Raw genomic sequence first — 25,260 nt, 5'->3', positions numbered from 1 at the left:
ACAGAGCACACTCACAATGCTCATCAGTGCATATTACTGTTTATTGCTCCAAGCAAGCCTTCTGAGCAACATCTAGGGTGATTTTTAGAAATAAAAACCTTAATCTAAGCATCAGTAATGCAAAGATGTTACCTTCATTACTTCTGTCTTTTACTAAGCCCTCCTTCCCCAGTCCTTCTAGGAGAAATCAAGCCTGTGTGACCCTGAATCTACTCCAAGTACCATGGAAACATCTGAATTAACAAGAACGCTCATCAAAATTTAAACTTCTTACAGCAGCGCCAAAGGCAATGAAATTTTTATTGAATTCCAGAGCCCTAATTTTCTACACAAAGAAGACAGGGTGAAGAGGCAGCAGAGAGCCCTTGGCAAGACAGAGGCCTGCAGCCTTTAGGGCCCTCTTTCCAATTCTCCATGCAAAGCGACTTCCAGTGGAAACCCTCCATTTCAGTTCCTATCCCAGCACTCCTCACAGGCGAAGCTGCAAGAGCAGCTCGGGAGATGATTGTGTTTAGATCCCCCCTGCCCCTTCTAACGTGCCACTGTCTACAGTAAAACACTAACACGCAGCCGCCATCTACACCGAGACTATTTAATGAAAGGATCTGCAGCATTGCTTCAATCATTGTGGGAAATAAAACCCATTACTTCTGGCATTTACGGGTATTTGTTCTGGATATGGGGATTTTTTTTCCCCCAAAAGGTATCTTTAAAGCAATTGCGGGCCTGGCAGGCACGTCTCATGACATACACATCCACCAGCAAGTTTTAGCCCTCAGTAAAATGCGTAATCACAGTGTTTATCATTATTTATTTATTGTTGTATAAAGACTTTTTAAAGATGATTACCACACTTAATGCATTTGTAAAGACTGCGGTGTTACCATAAAGCCAGTAAATGGGCACGGCAGCTAAGGATGAGCCTTTCCAGCAGACTGCAAGAGAAGTTTTCTGAATTATAGGTAAAGCTGAGGCCTCCATCTACAGTGAATGACACCTGAGCGTGGTGGTAAGAATAAAACTTGCAAAAATGTGAATTTGGTAAGTTTTCCACAGGCATTTTCTTCCTTCAGTTGCATTTTTCAAAATGTCAAATCGTAAGTTTGCAGTTGTTCAGATCTTTTTCATCAGTGAAGGAAAAACTGTACTTTCATTTTAATTTTTTCATTTTGGCCAAGATGCCCAAGAGAAGGGAGACGCCTGGAGAAAGGAGAGGGGCCTGGAGAGCAGCAGGACGGGGTGAGAAAGCTGGGAGGAGTGGGATAAATTCAGGCACAGCGATATGGATGGAGGGAGAAAGCACAGTGAGAGAAACGGCCCGGCCGGACAAAGACGGCGAGAGCTGGAGTGCTGATAGCACTGCCACTCACAAAAGATCTCAGGAAGGGAGAGGGACTAATGGACATAGAAAAAAGTAAAGAGGTAAAAAAGGGTAAAAAGGGTAAAAAAGAGGAAAAAGGGTAAAAAGGTGTGAAGTGACTGAAGAAGCAGAGTAATAGGGCTCAAGGGAGCAAAGACCAGGCATGTAAAGGGACCCAAAACCTGAAGAGCAGGATTTAGTAGGACACTAGAAAGAAAAAGCCATTGATGAGTGTGGCATACAAGAAAGGTTAGGGACAGGCTTCAGAGAAAGAAGAGAACAATGCTGGAAGAACTTCTGCGAGTGCTGCCCCATTAGAGGCTGACGGTGCCCAGGAAGGTCGACCTTCCCTTCCCGGGCCCTCAGCAAACGGACGTGAACCTCCAATGCCACCTGCCCCCCCAGCCCAGCAAAGAGCCCCCTCGGAGCTGGGCAGAGGAGAAGGGTGGCTGTCACCCTCCTGGCTCCAGTGGTTGAGGTCGGGATGAAAGCTGCCGACTCCCGCTCCCTGCCGGAGCTGAGCGGAGCCCGGCATGCCCACGCTCCCACAGTGTCCTCTTTTCGCACTGGTGACATTTTATTTAAGACACCACAAGGAGGGAATGAGCAGTCCCCTATCTAACAGGGCCCTAGAAAATCAGCTGCCTTGCCTATCTCTGCCTCACTGGTGGGACTGGGGAGGATGTTTAAAGAGCAAATTCGGTTTTTGACAGGCAACTGCAACCCGTCAGTCTCACGATTTGGGTCAGCGGCCGGAGAGAGCCGCAGAGCCGCTCGCCCTCCTCCAGTGCGTACCGCCAATCACAGCTCTGAAGGGACGTATTAAGAGATGCAGATTCTGAAAAATCAATGTTTAAGTGTCTCACACTGGGCACTAAAACAGCTGGATACATTTCATCTTAATTTTTCTGTGTCTCAGTCAATTTTTAAAATGGATTCAATACCACTTCATTTCAGCAGAGCGCAAAAATACATTCATTAGTGTTTATGAATGATTCAGATTTGATGGTGCTGAATATCAAAACAGAAATAAATATGGATTTGAACTGAACATAAATAAATCATGACACTATCCCCTGAACAAGAAAAAAATATCAAATATTGAGTATTTTCTCAATAAAATAGTACTATCAAGTTTGTGCACTGCGCAAGGCGAAAGATCCTGTGGAGGAACAGCAGGAAAACACGTCTTTTAAAATTTTCATAATTTCATCCCATAAGCAAGGGGGAAGGACAAGGTAACAAACTAAAGACAGCTAGCCTTCAGATTTCTTTTTTTTGGAATATTTGCCTGTGCAGCCTTCACAATGGGGCAGTGCAGTTGTGTGCTAGAGACCGGGAAGCTGATAAAGGCCAAAAAGGGCGTAGATTTTAAGATAATTTCACATATTAACCCGTTTGTTCCCTGAATACTGATTGCCTGAGATCACTTGGGAAAACAACAAAGTAGGGCTGCAAACAGTGTAAGTAATTAATTGGATACACTGCTCCACCAAGCCCCTCTCGTCTTTACCGAAGCCCAACGTGAACTTCCATCAGCTCGCTCCCGGGGGAACCAGGCCAGTCCCGACAGTAATCGCCCACCAGGAAAAATACTTTTTTTTTTTTTATCAAGTCAAAAAGAAAAAAAAGATGGAGTTGATGCTTTTCCAATTTTTTGGCTAGTAACGACACAAATTCTGTAGGGTTGCTTTACACATCAATTAAGAGTTGTCCAATGGCTTTCGTTTCCAGATCAACGAACGCAAGCCTATCTTCACATCAAAGTCCCTTCTAATTTACAAATCCCCAAAATAACCTTAATTACAATCCACTTCAATAATAGCTTCCATATAAGGAGCAAACAAACAAGCTGAGACTCTGCAGTCTGAAAAGAAACAACTGAAAAGGACACAATAAAAGCCTATAAAACCATGTCTGGCATGGGGGGGGGAGTAAGGACAGGTTGCTTCAGCCTCTTCCCATGCAAGCTCAGAAAAGAAAAGAAAAATCAAATACAGTTAATGGAGATTGGTTCAAAACAAACAAAAAGAAGGTGCTGCTCCTCCCAGTGCCACAGGATGCTGCAAATACAAGATGTTTACATGGGGGGAAGGGGAATAGGAGCAGGAGACGGAGTAATAGAAAAGAAATCTATTGAGGACTGCTGAATAATGTAGAAACTACACGTAGCTCAGAAAAACCCCAATCTGCAAATGGCTGGAGAATGAGACATTACTCAAGGGAAGCAACAAATATGCTTGCCCTTTGCGTAAATTCTCTCAGCCATCTGCTTTTGGACACTGTTCGGAACAAGACCTTGTGCTTGCTCTAGCACAGCCACTGTCGTATGGCTGTGTTCGCTTGGCTCACGAAAACACGCGCCTAATAAAGCTAAACTGTCACACACCTTTATTTGCACAGTGTCACTGTTAAAATAAGATGACTTTAAATGCACAGCCATCCTCCCGCCCTGACAGCAGAGGCGCGCTCAGCCTCCAGCGCCGGTGCCCGTCCATCCCACGGGCTGCCCCACCGCTCGCTCTCTTGCAGCGGGAGGTTTAACACATGTATATGACAGCGCAGAAAGCGTGAGCTGGGTAAGGCAGAGACCATCCGCAGGCGTTTTACCAAGGCAGTGCCCCAGGAGCGCTCCTCAAGCAGCGTTACAGCGAAGGCACTGCTAAAGCACAGGCTGCGGCCACAGGGAACACCCCCCTTCCATCTGGGACACTGCCTTCTGTTTGAACCAGTATGGCAAACCTTAAAACCCATTTCACTGTGCCGAGAGATCCAAAGGCTCACAAATTGAAATACGAGTTGGGTTAGGGGGCATGGGGATTTGGGATATCTTTCTTTTCTTTGGTCATAGAGAAGATACCAGCTTCTCTATGACCAAACAGAAACACCACGCCACTACGACACTGCGCTGTACCAAAATACGTTCTGATTTCCTTTTAAAAAAAATAGTAATTGGATCCTAGCAACTTAAAGATGAAAAGATACAAAATAAACTCAAGGCAATCTCTGTAAACTGTATGATCAGTTGCACAAAAGCACATCATCTGATTAATCTTTCAGCTGTCCAGAATTACAAAAGGTGGAATCTGGGGATGTGTTTCTCAGCACACTGCGAGAACTGGTCTCAAACTGGCATTTTAAGTGCCTGCGGAGCAGTCTGGCTGCAAGTGAGAGTGCCCTCCCCTCCGGCAGGGGCTAGCTGAGCGGTGGCCACCGCACGCATGAAGCCTGCAGTCCGGTTAGTTTAAACTCAACCCAAAATAACGAAGTCCCCAGCTCTATTTCTGCAGTCTAAGGAAGAGAACCCAAACCACAGAAGGAAAACAGAAAACCAGCACGATTTCAAAGCACGGTTACAAATTTGCCAGACTTTTTTGCCTTTAGAGTTTGCTTCTCTTGAAACACTAACCAGTATACCAGTCACCGCTTTCCAGTTAGAGCAGCTCACGGGAACCAACTGGAATTCAGGAAAGCACATAGCTCAGTCAAGTTCTTTTTTCTTAAATGAAATCCAGTCACTATTGGTTTCCTTGAGGGAGATAAATCAAGGTAGAGAGTACAGACAAGGAGCATATCTCAAATACATCAAAGAAATTTTGCAATTTTGCCATATTTTAGAAAATAATTCTTCCTAGCAAACAGAAAGAGTAGACTGGAGCACTCACCCAGTTCCTAATCTATTAACAGTTACTAGTCGATATCGGGAAGAAATGAAATAGAGGAGTCTCAATCACTCATATTTCAACTTTGTAAATTAAATAGTGAGCACCTTAACATAAATAAAGCACTAGATCCTCCTTAGAAAAAAGCTGGTGTACAATTCTAAGTAGTATCTTATAATCTTTAGTATTTTTTGTAAGGTGATACAACAATGGATCACTATTTTAACGAAAAGGGAAGAGTGCTCTTTCATGTCAAGTTTTACATATCTGAGCTATTCTAAGCAAACAAACAAACTAAAACTATTCCCCTTCATACATAACATTTTACTGGACTTGACAGAAATTTCTCTTTTACTTAGAAAACAACGATCACAAATTATAATCCAATGTGAAACTAAAGAAACCAAGTTTAATTTTTCCAAGAGGACCAGGTTAAGGTTTGTAGCCACAATATTTTGCCCAAGTACTCACCTACCGATTTAGTGTTACTGTATGATTAATATGAGCAGAGCTTTACTAACAGTAACACAGAGAAAACAGTCAATGAAAACCACTTAAGAGGCTTCATAAAAGCTTTGTTCCGTGTGCCCTATTGCACTTGCTTACAATCCAGCTAAATTTTACATAAGTTAATAGGTTAATTGTTTAAGTCCTCAGTTCTCTTGCTTGTAATCCTCCGAGTTGATGCCTACACTATTCCAGTTATAATCAAAAGAAGTAGCAAGGAAAATCATTCCTATAATGGTTAATCACACTAATGATAATTTAAGCAAATTAGCAGAGCAATAACCATGCAATGTTCAGATTAAGCCTATGACTGGAAGGAAACCTACAGTCAGCGCCAAGGACAGACACGCTGCAGCTCACGAAACCTCGGAAGCCTGATCGTACACAACAGAACCTCCTCCTTCTCCACAAAGCCTCCAGTGGTTATTTTCCCTTCCCCCTCCGTGCAAATTCTTGGATAGATGTCCAAAACAAAGTTTCAATTAATTATTTAAAATACAATGATTTGGGCCTCACGGTTTTTCTGCGTCAAAGAGAATGGAACAGGACAGTGCTCACACTATTTTTCTATTATCTTCTGACTAGACCCACCTTCCCAAGATAGGGTTTATTGCGTCTATGTGACATTTCATGATGTGCTAGAGAGGAAGCAAACAGGCAAAAGACAGATGCTGTAAATCTGAGCTATGTTACTGTTGACATTGTCAGTAAACAAAGTTATTAATTATACATGTACTGGAAAAGCCGAAGAAAAATTATTTGCCCAAAGGGGACAGGAACGGCAAAATTATATTCTAAAAATTCTCCCCAAAGTGTCACACGTAGCTTATAGTAAAACATTTGATTTACTAAAACGTATGCGTAACAGCATTGACTCAACTCGCAGAAGCTATGAACTGCTAAACTCATCTCCAAAGAGATTTCATTACAGGGGACTGACATATTTGAAATTGCACTTCCAGCCTCTCAGCTTCAGCGCTAGGCATAAAGCCTGCCTCCCGCTTCTCAAAAGACAGTATGCAGACCAGCAAACACGAAGTGCATCATCTATTTTGCAGAAGGTATTCCATTCGAATAAACAAAGAAAATTAATTTGAAGTTGGAGCTCCAAAATACTATTGAGTTTGATGACTTACAGAGCATGAAGCGTGATTATTTTTGAAGGCTGCTAAAGCTCTCCCGTCTCCTCCCAGTACAATTCTGCTCTGTGACATCCCTACGCAAAAAATCCATTGTCCTACTGAAGCGAAGGGCTCCTTGTGTTCTCAGATGCAGGTCTTGACTGATAAAAAGCACTTTGGGGGAACATTTCACATCTTACGTGGCTACCACCGTTGCAGGCAATGCATTTATTCTGTTATCAAGAGAACTCTCCAAGTCTCCCTTCTGTGGATTAATGTACCAAGGAGAGCGAGGTTGCTGCAGCAAACCTGGAGGTTTATATCGGGCCTTTCAAGCATTCTGACTTATGACGGGCACAAAACCCCCTTGTACTTAAGTTGTATTTACAGAACAAAATACTTTACTCAAACTAAAACCACCTGATGCGAGTCAGAGGCACGTAAGCTGTGGAATGCCACTTCCAGAGCCACTTCTCGGAGCACGCCGGTGCTCCGAACTACCATACACTATGGCCATTTACGTCCTCACTTGTAAAATGCTTTGTTGAACGCTACCCTGAGACCACACCTAACCGCTTAAGAATGCAAAAAAGGAAAGACCACAGAAGAAAACTCTGAGTCAGCGCCTGAAAATAAACAAGACTAGCAGAGCTGCCAGCAATAAGGACTGTTTAGAAAAATACTGAATATGAAAATACCCTTCTGCCATTTACTAACGATTTACTAGCCTGCTGCAAGCCCCTTTTCCTTCTCACATTTGGGATCCTGTTCACATTTTGTCACAGGTCCTTCCAGCACCTTTCGGAAGGGAGAACCTCAGAAGCATCACCAGAGAACACATAAGAACTTTATTACGCAGATCACAACTGCCTCAAAGGTCTTCACTTCTACTACAAAGCACTTAAATTGACACTGTAACAAAAGAAACTGTGTTTACTTGACAAATCAAACTGCGTGCTGTTTTTCTTTTAAATTATTCTCATCATGAAGAGAAAGTAATTAACTGCAAGACTAGGTAGGGAATAAGTCACCACAGATAACAGCTGCCTCCTTGCAACAAATTACCAAGTTGTTTCATCTTTGTAACTTTGGGATAAACCTCCCTGCCAAGGACTATAGTTTTTATAATGAGCCAGCTAGTAACTGCGATAATCTAGCTCCCATTAGAGAAATAAATTACCAGTGGCATGAGAGTCTGCTTCACTATCATAAACATTTAACTTGAAAGAAACTATATGTATACTTTATGGCACGGTCTCTCTCTCGAGACTTGAGCAATGCATGGTATTCTTCAGCATTTCCATGTTAACATCACCCTCAGATTTTATCGCAAAATTTGGTGGTGCAAAAACAACGCAAAAGTCTCTGTTGAAACGGGAAAAAACTTAAAACCCGTAAATCCAAGAATTAAACTTAAAGCTTGATTCAACCAATTAAACACGGAAGGATGACCCTGATATATAGAGAAAAATACTTGCCATTTAGGGCACAATTTCTATAAAAAGAGTTCTCGCTTAGAGGAAGAAGGCATTTTAATGAGCTTCTCAGTTCACACATTCAAATTTCTTGGAAGTCTCTGGTACATGCAACTTAAAAATTACTACTGAGTCTTTCAGCTTTTATTTTTTAAATCAAAATTCTAACTGTCATCACTTTTTGATAGGGAATAAAAGCAATAATAAAACCCCTACAGTCTATCTCTAGATTATGATTCTATCTATTGTATCCTTCAATCCCTACGGGGTATTCAAGAGCACTCGAAGCACGTGGGCTACCCGGCTGGCTTACCTTCCATCGCCCTGTGAAAAACAGGCGTCATTTCTAACAGCAGGTCACTTGTGCAGAGGATGAGCTTCCCACCCAGTATTAATTATTCCTCCAGCCTAACTCACCAGAAACCTCATGGTGTGCTTCATACAGCGCACCACCTATCTTCATGCATGACATGTGACAAAATTCATGGAATTCGAGCTTTTGTTGCAAACAATCTGCAGGAAAACACATCATCCAGAAACAAGCTGAAACCAGGTATATAAAATAGAGATGGAAGGCTGCACTGCATGTCTTCCCAAAATTAAAAAGGCATCTCAACAGTGTTATTTCAGCGGGATATTTTAATGCAAGGAAGCGGCACAACGAATGAAAACGTGGGAAGGGGAGCGGGAGAGCGACTAAGGCAGGACTGACCGCCCTGTGCCGCAGCACGCCTCTCTCCTAATTCGCAGCATGACATACTTCACCATCACGTAACTGACCTCAGGAGGTAGTGATCCTCTGTCAGGTAAATCCTGCTCCAAGCTAAAAAGTACATTTTCAGTTTGGCGACTAGACAAATATATCTAAATATGAAACTTAGGCAAAAATGTGCATTTTCCATAACTGACTGTCTAGGCCAAACAACCTTAGCTTATTTTTTTAAAAGCCATTCTGGGGGAAAAAGTATTTCTTTCTGTAAAGCAGCAGCTGGTTGAAACCCCCATTAATATGATCTTAATTTATTAGAAATTCTAGCTGAAAGAGAAACCAGCTTTTACAATTCCCTTAGTTCAATATCAGTTTCTACATTGTAGATACTTAAGACACTGCTGCTTAATTTAGTAACATTTTCATTATCCCCAAGGATTACTCAAGAACATTTACAAGGAAAACCATTTGTGTGAATTGCATGGGTTACTGATAATTTGGGTTTGTCTTTCTTAATGGTCTTTTTTTATATATATATATATATATATATATAAAAATAAAATCACAAAAGCTTTTTTTTAAATTCGAAGTGAACCTCATCTCCCTTACATGTGCAGTTCTGGAGGCATTACCTCCCACCCCCCTGCAATTCAGTTATGGGCCCTTAGCCAAAAGGGTCTAATCTTCGTCCTCATGAACACCTAACCATTTGGGGCCGTTCTGCAGTTGGCTCTGTGCCACAAAAACCTGTTTGAAAACTGTGCAACACCCACATAGCACAAAGACAATTTTTCAAAATATAATGGAATTGTCTAGTGAATTACAGATGTTTCAGGTAGGACAAACTCCTATTTAATGGTTGTCAGACACTCAGAAAAGATACTCTTTTAGGAGAAAAAGCCTATCTGCAGCGCTATTATTGTCTACAGACCACCTGCACTGTGCTGTCACCACTGTTGGGTCGCTCCCCAGGACGGTGTCCAAACCCCGCGGGCCGCCACGTGCGTGGTCCTTCCCGCTGGTCAGCGGGGAGTCACCGCTGCCGGCAGAGCGCGTGCTGCGAGCTGATGTTTCTGGGTGCAGCAGGGGCATGACATTCCCAGTCACGGCACGATCAAAGAGCAGGATTGATTGCCGGTTCCCAAACGCAGCCTCTCATATCCTGCACCAGGAGCTTCAGAGAGACGGTACACCCATTTCCAGTTCCTCATCCTGGTCTGTCGGTGGGTGGATACCATGCTCTGATCATTAAACATACCACACTCCTACCTCTGCAGCACGGTTGAAATCAAAGAACACCTGTTAGTGTAATGAGTGCCTTGTCTGTGAAGGCTCCGCAGCACCTCCTCGACCGGTGATGGCTCACAGCAGAGGGGACGCACCTCCACAAGGCACACGGCACACAGCCCTTGCCTTCACTGGCAGGTTTCAACAATCGCCCCGGACTCACCCTGACCGCAGGAGTTCGACTCGGCTCACACACACAGCACAGGGCACGGATGGCAGCCGCCTCTGCTCAACCCTGACCCCAGGAAAGGTCAGAAAACCATCCGGCTTCACGGAGCGTTTGCCCCCTTTGAACACTGAAAACCAGGAGGAAGCAGCAAGGTGGAGATCATTGCTTGTGAAAGCTCCCCAGTGCTTCTCCTTACAACGGCCAGTGTTCATTGTCCTGCAGCTCCACCACTGAATTTTAACATTTGAACTGCTACAAGGGAATCCCCCTTCAGAATGCCAGCAAAGCTCATTCGTGATTTTGGAAATACGATTAAAGAAAACAAATGTTTATGCTCCTTTTAAGAATTGTGGCAAGCTCTCCTCAACAAGCTTTACTGTCCTATGCTTCTGAAATACGGTAAGCACTGGACAAATGTTCCTCCCCGTCTTTGAAAAACATCAAGACACACCAAAAAAATTAACAACAGTTCACCAACTGTATAGAAAGATGTAGAAACTGAGCAGCTCCAGGCAGAGGCAACCAGAGGCTCTGCTGAGCCCAAGTCCTGCATAATAGCAGCGGGCAACAGCAATCAGATCACAGTATCTTTAACACGACAAAAGTGTGACATTTTGCATGATGCAAAGAACGATTTGTATTTGTGGAAGCTTACATTTAGTATTAAAAATTATGCTTCTCATGTAGATGGGCATTTTTGGCTTCCAGGAACAGCCTGAGCAAGTGATGTGGTCTTAAAATAATGCCACCATCGCCTTCCCCCCCATTCCACGTATGTTTCTGAATATTTCTTTGTAACTTTTTCACAGTAACATTATCTAAACACCAAAGTGACAGTGAGTTCAGCAGATACACCTTCCCCACACCCAACTCCTCTGACTCACTGCGTATCTTTTGTATCGCTACGGAACAAAGATCATTAATGGAAGTCACATTAGAGTTTCAAGAGAAAGGAATAACGCATCCAAAGCAGAGGTATTCTTTCTACTACGACCAGCTTCCCCAGCCAGCGTAGTTCCGAGATAACCAGAAAAAGCAATACTTTGTTCCCAAGTATGGACTTCTGACAGCATCAAGTTTGGTGCAGTATCTTCTGAATCTATAATTGAAGTGCAGCCTATTATCAAGATACAGCACTGAGCTTAATTAGAAACAGAAATCGATAACGATAACCTAGAAGGTATGAGAAAGGTTTTAGCAATTTTCAGTGTTGGTTCAAATTTCTTCCCTAGAATTGTTTCCAATAATAATGAAAGCTTAATGCAAAAGCAAGAGTTACCCAGACATATTATTCTGTTGCTGCAGGATTTAATGTGCTTTTCAAACACGTGCGGTTTCTTGAGAAGGACGGCGTGTTCTTTTGTCACAGCATCCGCCACGCATGAAGATCTGGACAGGCGTACTTTTGGAAGACAAGTCTAAGATGCTTTACGTTAAGGCTCTTCCTTCCACAGCTGTTTGGATTTTAAAGAAAGCCTTAACAAGTTTAACTCAGGTCGGTTAGTAAATAAAACTGAATAGAACCGCTCTTTGTGCAAGACAAGGACACTACACGGACAGGGCTGAGTAGCCTCTTCGCAGCCTCCGTAGGAAAGGCGGCCACTGGCACCGATACACATTGCACCACCGCCCGCCTCCCACACACTACGTTTACAAACACTGCTTTTGCAACACCTTGAGATGTTTAAAAAGACGTTTAAAATAAAGCTACGGAGAAAGGGCCACCCATTTTGACTTCCCACACCCATCCTGGTACATTTTCACCTTATTTTAATGCTGGGAGGGGAGCTATTTGACCAACGTCCTGTTTCTCAACAATAGTGTAAACGGGAGCCATTTTTCAAACTATTTTTAAAGCTTCGTCAATAGCTTTAGACTATATTGTTCCTAAGCATAAACAACAGTAATTAACCCATAAATATAGAAAAAAAACAAATATATTAATAGGAGCATAATCACAACCAGTTTTTAAGACAAGATTTTCAAATACAAAATCTTAAAATTTTAAAATTATTAAAAAAAATAAAACTATACTTAAAATAATTACGTGCCCCAAATAACCAAAGTGTTTTCTGCACTAGAAACACCCACTGCTCCAACAGCAACTACAAAGGTCACAGGTGGCTTCGCAGAAAGTCCACCTCAGCACACTTTCACAGATTCGTGAAAACGAAATTTCTTTCCCCTTTTGGGTGCGCCAAACCTCGCTCCAAGCGTTAGAGACCCTAAAACTCACCCTGTGGGATGGGGCTGCAGGTGACAACACATCAGGTGTGCCACACCGCCAGGGGAGCGCTTCAGCTGGGGTAGCCCAGACCCCAACCACCGTCCCTTCTGCTGTGTCCCAACAACATCACCCATCCTAATCCCGTTTGTGCCCCTGACGAGCAATTTAAAACCCATCGGCTAGACACACTACAGACTTCATCTAGCATTCTTTTATTATCCAAATTACTACCCAGCCCTTGCACAGAAAGCACACGAGAAATTTGTCGTCTTATACTACAGGACCGACGTTGCAATGTATGTATTTTTTTTCCTAGAATAAGGGTTTTCCATTAGCATAAGGCTTTTCAGCTATACTGAAAGTATTCCCAGCATTTCCTTTCAAAGCACAAAATTGGTAATTCTATCAAAACACCACTTCTGCATTTGTTTTATCCATACAATTTGCTCTGGCAGCACAAATAAGGTAGTGATCAGCCTATTGCCATGTGCAATTTCTAATTTATCACTACAAATACCCCAAATAAACCTTTCCTTGAATTTCAGCACAGCAAGTCATTTAATGCATAGTTTTTAAGATATGCTATCAGATGCCGAATGCTGTCCTAGATGACTCAAGAGCCAATCCCCTGCAGTTCCAAAAAGACATAGAAAGGTACTAACGTAAACAACAACAAAAAAGAGCAATTCTGACTCTTCTCACACAAATGCAGCGATTCATTTATTTTAAAGGCTTCAGACCTGCCATATCAATTTTATAAGAATAATTTAAGTGGAATTTTTGGGGGTTTATTATTTTCTGGTTCGGTATTAGCGGCAGTAAATATTTCAACTGAAAGAAAAAACTCCCTCTGAACTCGTTATCTACACCGTAAGTACCGAGACAGGCGACAGGAAGCTCACGCAGTGATCTAACCCGCGTCACAGTATTTGCAGAAATCCCAGGGGCGCTGGGCACAGTAATAAATTTGAAATATTTCCCAGATGAAGAATGAACTTATAACCTTCTCAGCATTTAACTGCCACTGTGGCTCTTCCAGGCCGTGGGTTTACGGCTGAAAAGCAGCCAGCCAACTACATTTTAAATACATTGACTACTTGTTTCCCCACCTTTTCTTTCATCACTTTCCACTCTTATCTAACGGAAATACTACAGATTCTTTCATTGCTGGTGGGAGCAAAACAAATTTTTCCAGTGCTCTCAATTCATTACATGTGATGTAAATAAATCGGGTACCCAGCGCCATTCCTTCCCGCAAGGGGAAGGAACACTGTCAACACAGCTCATCGAAATTGGGCTTTGTACCGAAAACTTTCAGACACCGAATTCTTGTCTCCCTTCACAGGACGTAACCTACCATGGCAAAGGTATCTTCAAGGTGCTTGGCACGAGACCATGGCGACATACGGTTTTGGTGCCCACGATTAACTCAAGGAAAAGGGAGTGGGTACAAAGCTGTACACAGATTTTATCCATTTGATGTTTGTCCCTAAAGACTATCTCCAACATGGACAGGATGCACATGCTAAGCCTTAGGGGCTGGGACTCTCTCAGCCACAGATCTTCCCCCAGGACATTTCATGTTCTCTTCCACATTCAAACCACTTCCCAGACGTACAAGTCAAAAAATTTGGTGTGGGACACATGGGTCCGTGAAATCACCAGTTTGCACACACACATAACTAAGAACTTTTATTTTCGGTAGCTCTTTGTTGCAGAGCAGTCTTGTGAGTTTGCTTCAAGGTGCTCCTCAGTTTGTGGCAGTGTGCATCTTCCTTTTTTCATGGAAAAGGCCTGAAAATTGTGCTGATTCCAACAGATCCATCGCTGAGGTCTTCGGGCAATTGCTCCCTAACACATTTTGGTCAACATGATTTAAGGCAGCTCAAACCAGTCTAAAAATGCCTGGTTTAAGTTAAATAAAGCGCCCTAGAGCTCACAAACAGCAGGTGAGTCGATAGCCGGCAGAGGGGCTGTGGGGAGGAGCGATGTGGAGGGCACAGCCTCGCCAAGAGGAGGGCAGAGCGGTTTCTGTCACTCAGCGGGATATACAGAATTCATTCCAGGTGGCTGACAGAAGCCATACCAAAACCCATCGTCTTCCAAGACGGACTTTAAGTTTTCAGTGTTTTGAATTCCCTGTGCGTTTCTCAAGAAATCCCCTCGTAACCATATCAAAGAATAACCAGGTTTAACAGAGGGCTGAAATTCAAACATGTTTCACAGGTAAAGGTACAAAGAACATTACTAATGACAAAAACAGATATTCACTTACAATTCTTTCTTTTGTCCTCCTCAAAAACACAGGCTGCATAAAAGACATACTCTTTCTTCTCTCCAAACCTGCCTAAAATTTAAATGATTTCTCAACTAAAAACACTTTCAATACCACTATTTACCAGTAGTGAAACACTATTTTACTGTGTTCTTGGGACCCGTGCTGCATACCCTTATGCGTATTCTTAGAACAGTCTTCACCAAAATGCTCCACTAATTATGCATCATCCTCTGAATAAAATTCAATTTTCAACTCTTGCTCCCAGGTAAACTTTGTAGATAAAGAGACTGAGGAAACAGATTTGGGTAATATGCTTCCGGACCCTTACATACCTTTCTAGTCCAGTACTCCTTTCTAGTTAAAGCCATTTTTCCACATTCAGTCCTTCTGTGATGTACGTAGGGAAATTAAATCAAATAATTTTAAGCCAAGCATTAGGGCAATAGAAGGCTCTTCTAACCCTTTTTTTAGAAAGAAACGGTAGCTTTTTCAATGGACTACCTCCAGGTACCTGAAACAGATGGTATCTTGAAGTGTCACCAACAGGATCCGAGTAAACTGCGTTAGTTCAAGCTAACATTTATCTGAATTCAAAACTATGCCAAATTTAACAGAAAACCCCATGAAATCCCGGGGCAGATCACTTCATATACGTGCATGCAGTTGGAAACAAGCTACCTTCAGCCACCTCCCATTTCCCGTACGTAAAGGCACAACCAGCACAGCAAAACGTACCAATTTGCCTTGGAACGAAGTAACATTTAATGAGCGTTCTTTCTATTCTGTGCACAATTTAAGCTTACGACTGGATAAAGCAGGTTGTTTCTAACTACCTGCAAATTCCAGTCAATCCATACCCGGCACTGGGAAATCTCAGTTAAGAGGCATCACCAGGAACACCGTTTCACTTTCGCTGTCCTAACACTGTCAAACTCCGTCATCTTTCCCACGCTTAAGTAGAGATTTACAAATGTCTCGCTGAATCGCCATCGTGAAATGTTAATAGAAGGAAAAAGAGATTCACTGCCTCAGTACAGCCTCTAGGATGCTCCTGAAATCTCCAAGCCAAAACCCCCAGGTGCTTCAAGAAAGAGATGCAGAAAAGCAGACGAGGCAAGGGAATTAAATACCACAAAAATGGACTCCATCTATGAACTTCTGCCAGACGAATTTCTAAGAATGACAGAAGCAGCTTAAATGAAGCAAAATCCCACAGTTATTAGGTGTGAGGAAATGACAATTTTTCTAGTCTAGAAGAAAATGACACAGTGATCAGATAACAGTTACTCAAACTATTCAACTCCTCACCAAATTACAGTAATGCAGAAATACCATTACTCTCTACAGTGACCTCTCAAAGGAAGGGAAACTTAAGATTAGAACTAAAATCAGAAGTGCAACTTTCCAAAATGCATTCTGTATAATCTTTAATATATTTTAATACTCAAGCATTAAAAGAAATCCCCTTTTGTTGTGCCAGGCGTATAAAAAAAAATTCAGCAAAAAAGAACAGGCAGAATATATTCTAAATCTTTACAACAAAATAAATCAATCACATTAGTTTAGATAAGGAGCAAAGAGTGATCTCAAGATCACTTTCACCCCCCCAGGTGACCCGGCTGTGTATCCTACATTGAGGCTATAATCTCAGCCTTATCTATGACTTGCTTAGCCTAACTGCATCATATCGTCCGTATTATTAATTTCTGCCACTGCCCATACGGCTCAAAGCCTCACACCAGTTCTGTAAAATATACAGGTTGGAACTGAATTAAACACAGCAAGCAGTGAGCTGCGTAAAACCACCATAAAGTGGTATGAAGCATCAAGGATGTAAGAATTTAAAAAGACAGAGCACCCATCTGTATTCCTTTGGCCCAAGGAATAAGGTAAGAAAAATGTGGGCTTTTATTCTGCATGACTGGAATTTGTTGGCTTTCAAAATTCTTTGAGTCAAAGTAGAGCTATATTGCATTTGAACAGGAGAACGGACTATTCAGATCCTCTTCCCCAACTTTTAACGGAGGGCAGAGCTAGCTGAAATGCTTCCGTACCAGTCACCTCCAGAAAGCAAAGGACCTGCTCGGCAAGGCAGTGCCGAGGCCAGCGGGGGAGTGAAATGCACGGCTGAGCTTAAGTTACAGATAAGAGTGCACAGTGAGCACTGACAGCGTACTCTCAGGAGAATATTCCCCCCGATATGGTTAGAAACAAATTCTGCACCTTGGTTAACGCTCGGTTTATTAGATGTGGTTAAATATAGCTGTGACACACTGCGGAAATGCTGTGGATGCCGATACAAACCTTCCTCCACACTCCACGTTCCTCAAGATGACAACTTCAGGACTCTTCAATACTGAGCAGCTCGGTGATCAACTGCCTTTGAAAAACTCTTGTCCTTTCTTTTTTTTTTTTTTTTTTTTTTTTATTTTTAAACCCAGCTGACCTCCAGCTCTTCTATACCAGAAACGTAACTGGAACTTCAGAAATACGGCTATGACATGTAAAACGCATCACCTTAAGTATATATGCGTGGAGTAGTGAAATCTGTAAAACTTCCATACATTGTGTGGATAGAGAAGCGAGAACTCTGCTCACGTGCCTTTACATAACATCTCGGGGTATAACAATAGTTATCCCACAATGTACAACAATACTTATTTGGTCATAAAGGTTTCATCTGTAGATATGTCTTCCTTAATGGTTGTTCAGTCATTAAATTTACCCCTTCAGACATACTTTTAAGACACCACAATCCATTGTAAAACAAGTCAGTTAAGCTCTTACAAGGATACTGCATATATGAACCACTCTTACATGCCAGTAAATTCTAGCTGAAGAATTTTAAGCCAATATTAAGAGCCAATTAATAAAGACGACAGGTTTCCTGATGAAATGTAAGAAAGGTGAAGAAGCCAAACTTCTACCTTTTTTTCCCCTGCCCCTTAGCAAGTCTACTTCATTTGCACAGGTTACAGAAGGTGTTTTTAAATTGATGTTATCGACATTTCAGTGCCGTTTCTAGTAAAAATAGCTTTCAAGAGTAAGCAAGACAATTACACACACAATAAATCAGTGTATTATTAAGTATCTCAGCTTTTATCTTCTGTCAAGCTCCTCAAAAACAACGGTATATTTAAGGATTACAAAAAAATACTTTATATATGTCCTCTTCAAGGAAGACCGAAGTAATAGTGCTATATGTCCATTTTCAGGTGTGATTAGCCACACTGTGACCTATACGACGTCCTTGAGAATAGTATGTGGCATTGACCACTTTTAATATTATATGAGCATATACAGTGGCTTTCAATCATGCTTCAGATGCATTATATAAACAAATTCCTCATTTGAATATTTATGAAATTACGAGCAATTTGAGTGATAAGTCAGAGTAACACATTATACAATATAACAGAATTGGGGGGGTGAAGTTTTTGGTTTTGTGGGGTTTTTTGATTGGATTTTTTTGTTTGTTTTGCTTTTCTTTTTTTAAATGGGGCAAAAAGCCAACAGGTTCTTTAACTGATCACATAATAAAACTCTTATGAAGTCATCTGGAGATCTGTCTTCTCTGAGAATTAAATATTGGACCTACCTTGAACTGTAAGTTCTGCTTGAGCTTCAATCGTCTCATTTCCGTTATCCGCTATGCAGGTGTACGTCCCAGCGTCCTCTTCCGTAACACCACTGAGCTCCAGGCTGCCTCCCGCAAGCAGGAGAAATCTTTCAGAGCTGTGCAAAAGAGGATATTATGGCTGATTTGATGGACAAAATGACTTAAATAAAGTGTTAGCAGAGAGGCACACACAAGTCCCCTGCCTGACAGATCTACATGAACCGAAGAAGCGTTCACACCTAATATTCCGGGTACCATTTACAAGGAGCCACAGTAGAGAGGGATTTTTAATTAGATGGTCAAATTCCATACTTTGGCTTCACTTTTAAAATTAAGTACAACTATATCGATTCCATAAGAGTAGCTCCTCTTTTTGCACTTTCAGCTTCAGTTCTTCTTAATTAGATGTGATAGAAGGTATTTACATAACAGGAATTAAAACTTAAGAATTCTTAAGTGAGATTACACAACCACATCATAAAAAGCAAAAAAACCCCGCTTTGCAGATACAGCTGGAATGACTTATTGCTTGAAAAGTTAAGTGAACATGCCAGACTTATGCCTGTACAACACAAGGAACAGCAATATGTATTGTATAATGTAGAGTAACTTATTTTTTTTAAAAAATATAGCCATTTTAGTAAGATTTCAGAATAAGATACAGGTTAAACAAAATTCAAAAGACAATTTCATCAAGTTGGCAGCTTCTGTTTAGAATTTTCTCCCTCTGACTTGTAAAGGGTGGGGAGAGGGATTATATTTCAGCCCTTATAAACTATCTGGTTTTTAGGCTAAAAGTAGTGGCTAAATGGAGCATTGTCTGCTACTCGTAGCGCCCTCAGCTCTCTTCTCCCCTTGCAACCACCGTTTCCCTTTGCGTGATACAAATTTGTATAAGGCTTTTCCAAGATCCACCATCGCTCCAAGCACAAACAATAAAAAGCCAGTAACATTACCAAAAAAACCCAAGCCAAGACAACAAATCGTGACTGGATGCTGATCCAGAACCACTCTTATCTGCAGCTGAAAAAAAAGAAGTGACTGTCTACCTGACACCTTCCTTTGGGGCATTACCACGCAATGGCTTTGCAGGCAGGAACAAACTGAGTTCTTTCAAAATATTAACTGAAGAGCACATTGCAACAATTAACTTTTTCAGTCTCTATAGAAAAGGCCAACATACAAAAATCAACCTAATTGCTTTTTACATTTGAAATTTTACTGGAATTACGTTAGTAGAACCAAAGCTCTTACCTGCTTGGAAAAGTAAATTGTTAGGACACAGACTTCTGACTCACCTAACTAATCACCACAATAATAGCCATTTATGACAGTACTGTAACTGTTGATCAAATTTCTGATTCAATACATTTAAAAACTAAACTAATAAAATCATTATTGGAATTAAGCAGAAGAAATCAGTCTTAAAAGCACTCAGGGAGATGTCCTACCCAGGTTTACCATAAGGAAAGGGATTGCGCTTCCATGACCTAGTAACAGGAGGGCTACAAAACGTTTGTTTTTCAGGAAGCGTAGGAAATCTGAGCGAAGATAGAAATAAGTTTGTAAAAATGTATTAAGAGCTTTAAAGAGAGGAAGGCCTGAAGAAATAGTAGTGAAGTATGTGAACAGCATTGCAAACAGGTTCTAGCTAAGAGGAAAGCAGCAAGTAGTTTGTCATTAAAACCTTTTTTTGGAACTGCTCAAAAGCAATTCAAGGACAGAAAGTAAGGAGATAAGATATATCTTGGATTGTTTTGATAGTATTTTATTGTCATTGCAGCCCTAAAAGGGGAGAAACCTCCTGTCGTGGATCAGATGAAAAATTGTTCTGTAGAAAAAAAATAGGAGCTTCAGTGGTAATTACAGATAGTGAAGGATGATCCATCTCCTATCTCAAGCAAGAAAACTCTGTACAGAGGAGATGTGAACAGGAGCTGCCAAAACTGCATCGCTTTCCCCCCCTCCTCTTCTCCCACTTTCTTGTATCCTATTTACCTGTATTCTATCCAGGTAAATTCATTAGATTTAAATCACACAAGTGTGTTGCGGTTAGAACAAAGACACTGACCCTAGAAGTCTTGGACTACACCACCTCCAAGACAAATCTGACCATCTAAGAATGTTTAAGACCATTTTAAAAAAATCTAAGGAAATGATGCTCTTCTTGAACCTCTTTGTCTGCGTCTGGACATCAACAGTCCACAAACGCAGAAGGAGATTTCCAGACATCGTCAAGGTGAACAGAAACACAACGTCGCTGAAGCTTCTTTGTGAGAATGGCATGTTAGACACGTCAAGGCTGCACTAAAACCATGCCTAAAGAAAAACAAATGAGTGAGGCGGGCCTGGACCTCCCCACATCCACATATGCAGTTTTGTATCTCCTTCTATTGTGTAAAATAGGTTCTTTGGTTATTTGTTCTAGCCTTCGCGGCGTATTAAATTAATCTGAGCGGCATATAATCTGCTGAAGGCGAAGACGAACGCAGGAAGAAATGGAGCGGATTGGTAAATGTGCCAGATCTCTCGGTGGCAGTCAGGACACGAAGCAGGAGGGCCGGCTGGGCTGGCAGAACTGACTGGATGCGAGAGGCTGAGACCAACGGAATTGCAAAGGAATGACAAAAGGCTATACAGACAGAATGTAACTTTGATGACATATAGTGCCTTTTTTTGAATATCTACCAATTTCCGCAGTTATCCATCTAAAAGGAACACGTGCCTTACGATGCTTATTTTCCCATAGCAAGCCTCTGGAAAAGCAAAGTAACATGTGTGGTGAGGCCGGAGACTCGCCGTTAATAACCAGCAATGAAGATGTTACTAAAACTATAAAAAATTACTAGAGGTTGTCGTATTAGGCAACACAAGTTCGTGGTACAGGATCTCACCAACTCCTTGCAACATGGCAACATTTACATGGATTCTCCTTTACGTCAAGAAACAAGGTTAGACAGCTTTCAGCCATCTTAATCGCACGCTATGCTTTTTATTCTCTACGATTATTTTCCTCAAGAAAATCTAGAGTTGAGTTCAGAGTTTACCAATATGTGATCCAATATAAGTTCTGCGCTGCTGAAAACAGGGAAGAAAATGAATCTGTCCGACTCCTCGGTGATTCCTTCTGTATATGTTAGCTGTGGAAGAATGCTGGGCTTAAAGCAAAACTGCTTTTCTAATAAAGTAAAACATCTTAATTTTGTAAGGACAATGAAGCATTTCCACAAAAGAGTGAAGCAATCAGATTGCAGACACTGGAGACAAAGAGTCAGCTTCACATAAAAGTGATAACATAATTTAAAGTGTCATTAAAAACAGCAAAGATTGATCATTCAAATGTCAGGGAAGAGCAAAATCAAATTCGAGCCTTTTATATGCATTCCGTACAGCCCTCAGTTACACACTCATAATATGCAATTACTTGAGCTACTGCGGATGCCTAACTCACACACCTTTTCTATGTTCATTATCACAAAATATAGTGAGCTTTTATTAATTTACTGTATTCAAACAGCCAGTTATACCCTGAGGTTTTTGGCGTTCTTTTTTCCCCTCTTTTAAATTGCTATTCCCCAAACATCTTATAATCTATTTGCAGTCTTGGTAAAGTACAACAGATAAAATTAGACAGTAAATTAGATTATTTTGTGGAATCTACTACCAGAAAAACCTCTGTAATTACTTTGCTATATTTAACCTTTACTGAGCTGGGCAAGTACAATTCAGTTAATACAAATCACTTGGAGTGCCTGGCAAACAATGATATGTAATAATTAAAAATATCGCACATTCATGGGAAGTATGAAGGAAAAAACCTGCATTAATAATTTGCATGTGATTATACAACTAAAGACTTTATTTGAATGCATAAAGCAACAGCATAAAGTTAATGCCGCAGAGGCAACCTCAGCTTTGTGATCTCCTCACTTTAGAAAATGAATAACCATACAGCCACCCTATAGTTTTCTGTAGGCATGTTTCAATGACAAAATTTTGCTAAATTGAACAGCCCAATAACACCAGAGTTAGCTGTACTTCAATAGCCTTATTAAAATATAATGTTATTGTTCAGGGTCCATTCAATTGTTTCTTTTCAGATTAAGCATCTGATTTACTGCAGCTTTTTAAAGAATTTGTGTTTTATGCATTTGTAGTTTCTTCCACAGAAGTGTTCAAATATAAATCAAGATACACCATATATTCTGTCTGAGCACATACTGACCCACACACCGGGAAGGTTTCAAAGCAGAACATCATCTTCCAAACATTTGAAACTCTGTGCTCGTTTCTCAAGCTCTGAAAATCCATCCTGGCAGCCACCTCACCCGAAACTTCACTTTTCAACTTCAGAATCATCAAAAGCACAAAACTACTCCTACGCTTGCTGACGAACAGGCCCTCCCGCAGTAGGATCCTTAGCCAGATATTAAGAAGTATGAAAGGCTCAAATTTTGCAAAATCCAAAAAACTCTTCAACCTGTATATGACGTTTCCATTACAGCCTTTTACATCAGGTAACACTGACAATATGACAGATTTTACTTTGGAAGGTTTTCTGTACAGGACGTAAGATTTATTCAAATAGCTTTATACTTCAGTGGCTTTCCCCACTGCCATTTCTCTGTGTTCTCTACATTCCTGGCAGAGACATTACTCATTCTGAGTTTCTGGAGGAAATCCAGCTGGAAAAGCAGAAGGCACACTGGCACTGCTGAAGCCCGTGTACGGCGGGGCGGGTGCGCAGCCGCAGCGCCAATCCTCCGAGCGGGATACCCTATACCACACCATCACACACCCAGGAACACAGCCGAGTCCAGAGGCTTGCTTCGTATTCTGAAGCTCTAGTTTGGAGAGACAAGTGCCAGCACCATAAATCTCAGCCTAGAACAGGGTTTAGCCTTTTCCTTCCTTTTCAAAAAACTTAGTTTGGAGAAAATTATTAGGCATCATGAAGTTTATTAACTTGACTAGTAAGTCAAGTTAAATGAAAATGCGTGTGTATTTATTTCATAAATGAAAATCTTAAATCGTAAGTCAAATGTTTATCCCGGTGCCAGGTTAGCAGGTCCAATTTTCACCTTTGTGATTTTTTCCTCTCTGAAGTTGTGCCTCCAGGCAGAAAGGCCCGCAGGGAGTGGAGCGAAGCCCGGCAAGGGCGTACCCGTGGTGCGAGCACTCCGAGACCCTTTCTCCAAACAGGCTCCTGCTCTTCAGCTTCCGAGGACTGTGACTTCCCCAAGGCCTGGTGGGAGCCAGGTATTTCATAGTCTTTGATGGACTTCTTTGTGAAGAACCAAACAGTCAGCAGTCTAACTATCACTTACATTTCTTTGAAATCTTCAACTTAATCAGTTCTGACAGGATTCCTTGAAGCTGTAACAGTTTTACTACAATGGGGACTTTTAGCATTGCATTAACTTCCCCAATTTCTCACTCAACACTCAAAGATTCCTTCTCTTTCACTCAAATTAGTTTGGAAAATATTTTATCACAGCAAACTAATCTCAGAATATATTGCATTACAGGCTGCTTGTTTGAACAAGAGCCAAGACTGCCATCGCTAAAGTTTGTTCATATTCATCCATTAACATAAATCTTATTGCAGTCTTCGAGAAATACTCCATCAAAATTAAACACCTTCCCTTTTTTCACATCTTAAAAAAAAAAATATTTAATTCCAAAACCCCAGCACTCCCAATCCTTAAAAATAATTTATTTTCTTCCTATAAATAGAGCCTCCTATACGTATTATCTGCAGCAATACAGCTTGTAAAGAAAACATTTAATTTTGTATTGGATTAATTGTATTATTACATTAATTTTGTATTAGATTAATTGCCACAGTTGAAAAGACAAAAGTAAGAATAAGGTTGTGTGCCTAAGGGGTAAAAACTAGGGACATACCTGCCCATGCTGTCCCAGTTTTGTTTCCTAACCCCCCCCACACACAGACATGTATCAATATATATGTCTACAGGTGTGCGTATACATACCTATATGTATATGTTGACATCTGTAGTGTGAGTGTATAGACAAAAAACTTAAGAGCTTTTCCCAGGCAGAAGGTACATTAAAACCTGTCCAGATGAAAAGGATGAGTTTTTTCTTGGGATAAAGAAAAGCCATGGTAATGAGAAAAGTCTTACTTTCATATAAAAACGGGGATTTTAATACAAATTAAATGTGATTTAATTTGTAATTAAATTAACAGAACATGCCTAACAAGCTAAGGTACCTATTTTGCAGCAGTCTAACCGTAGGCTTGGCTCCAACAAAGAATCTTAATTTTTAGTTCTAGAGATTTTCCAATTATTCTATTCAAAAGAATAACACGACAGCTGTGGAGATAAATGGAGTTTAAGAACTTTTTGTTGTCTGCTGTTTGAATCACTTCTCTGTTATGCCATAGTCATGAGAAGCAGACTTGAGAATTTTGGCACAGGTCGATCACTTTAACAAACAACGAAGGAAACTTACTCCTGCAGCGCCCACACACACCAAAAGTGTGTGTGGGAACCCATTCTTGTAACAAAGGGACATAACGCTGAAAACTACTGCTAAATATCCTGAAATATCAGATCTTACGCAGTTCAAACGGTGCACGTATAAAGATCAAATATATTTATTAATGGTATACCTCAGCTCTCCAGTAATTCTCACTCAATTTTGAAAAGAAAAAAATATTTGTGAAGCCCTCAGAGGTTATCACGACAATGCGCACAGCAAAGCTCATAAGGGAATTAACAGCACCCTATTCAGAGCAGGATTTGTAAATTTGGGCTCTAGATCAAGATATGAGAGGAAAAGAAAAAGGAGAGATCTTTAGTAAGTGAGTCTTAACCT

General features: G+C 41.1%; 1 protein-coding gene across 2 annotated transcripts in view; it reads right to left on the bottom strand.

Annotated features, from left to right (window-relative positions):
* The window catches only part of NEO1 (neogenin 1), a 144,099-nt gene that overhangs the window by 91,312 nt on the left and 27,527 nt on the right, over positions 1–25,260 (bottom strand). For both annotated transcript variants that reach the window (XM_009895556.1, XM_009895557.1), the window contains exon 4: positions 18,394–18,530. In XM_009895556.1, the coding sequence (XP_009893858.1) occupies positions 18,394–18,530 (137 nt within the window). The remainder of the gene's footprint in view (positions 1–18,393; positions 18,531–25,260) is intronic.

This window comes from Charadrius vociferus, unplaced genomic scaffold (genome assembly GCF_000708025.1).
Source record: "Charadrius vociferus isolate BGI_N301 unplaced genomic scaffold, ASM70802v2 scaffold132, whole genome shotgun sequence".
In the NCBI taxonomy this organism is placed as follows: domain Eukaryota; kingdom Metazoa; phylum Chordata; class Aves; order Charadriiformes; family Charadriidae; genus Charadrius; species Charadrius vociferus.
The sequence above is the reverse complement of the archived record's forward strand: the minus strand, read 5'-3'. Positions and strand labels throughout refer to the sequence as shown.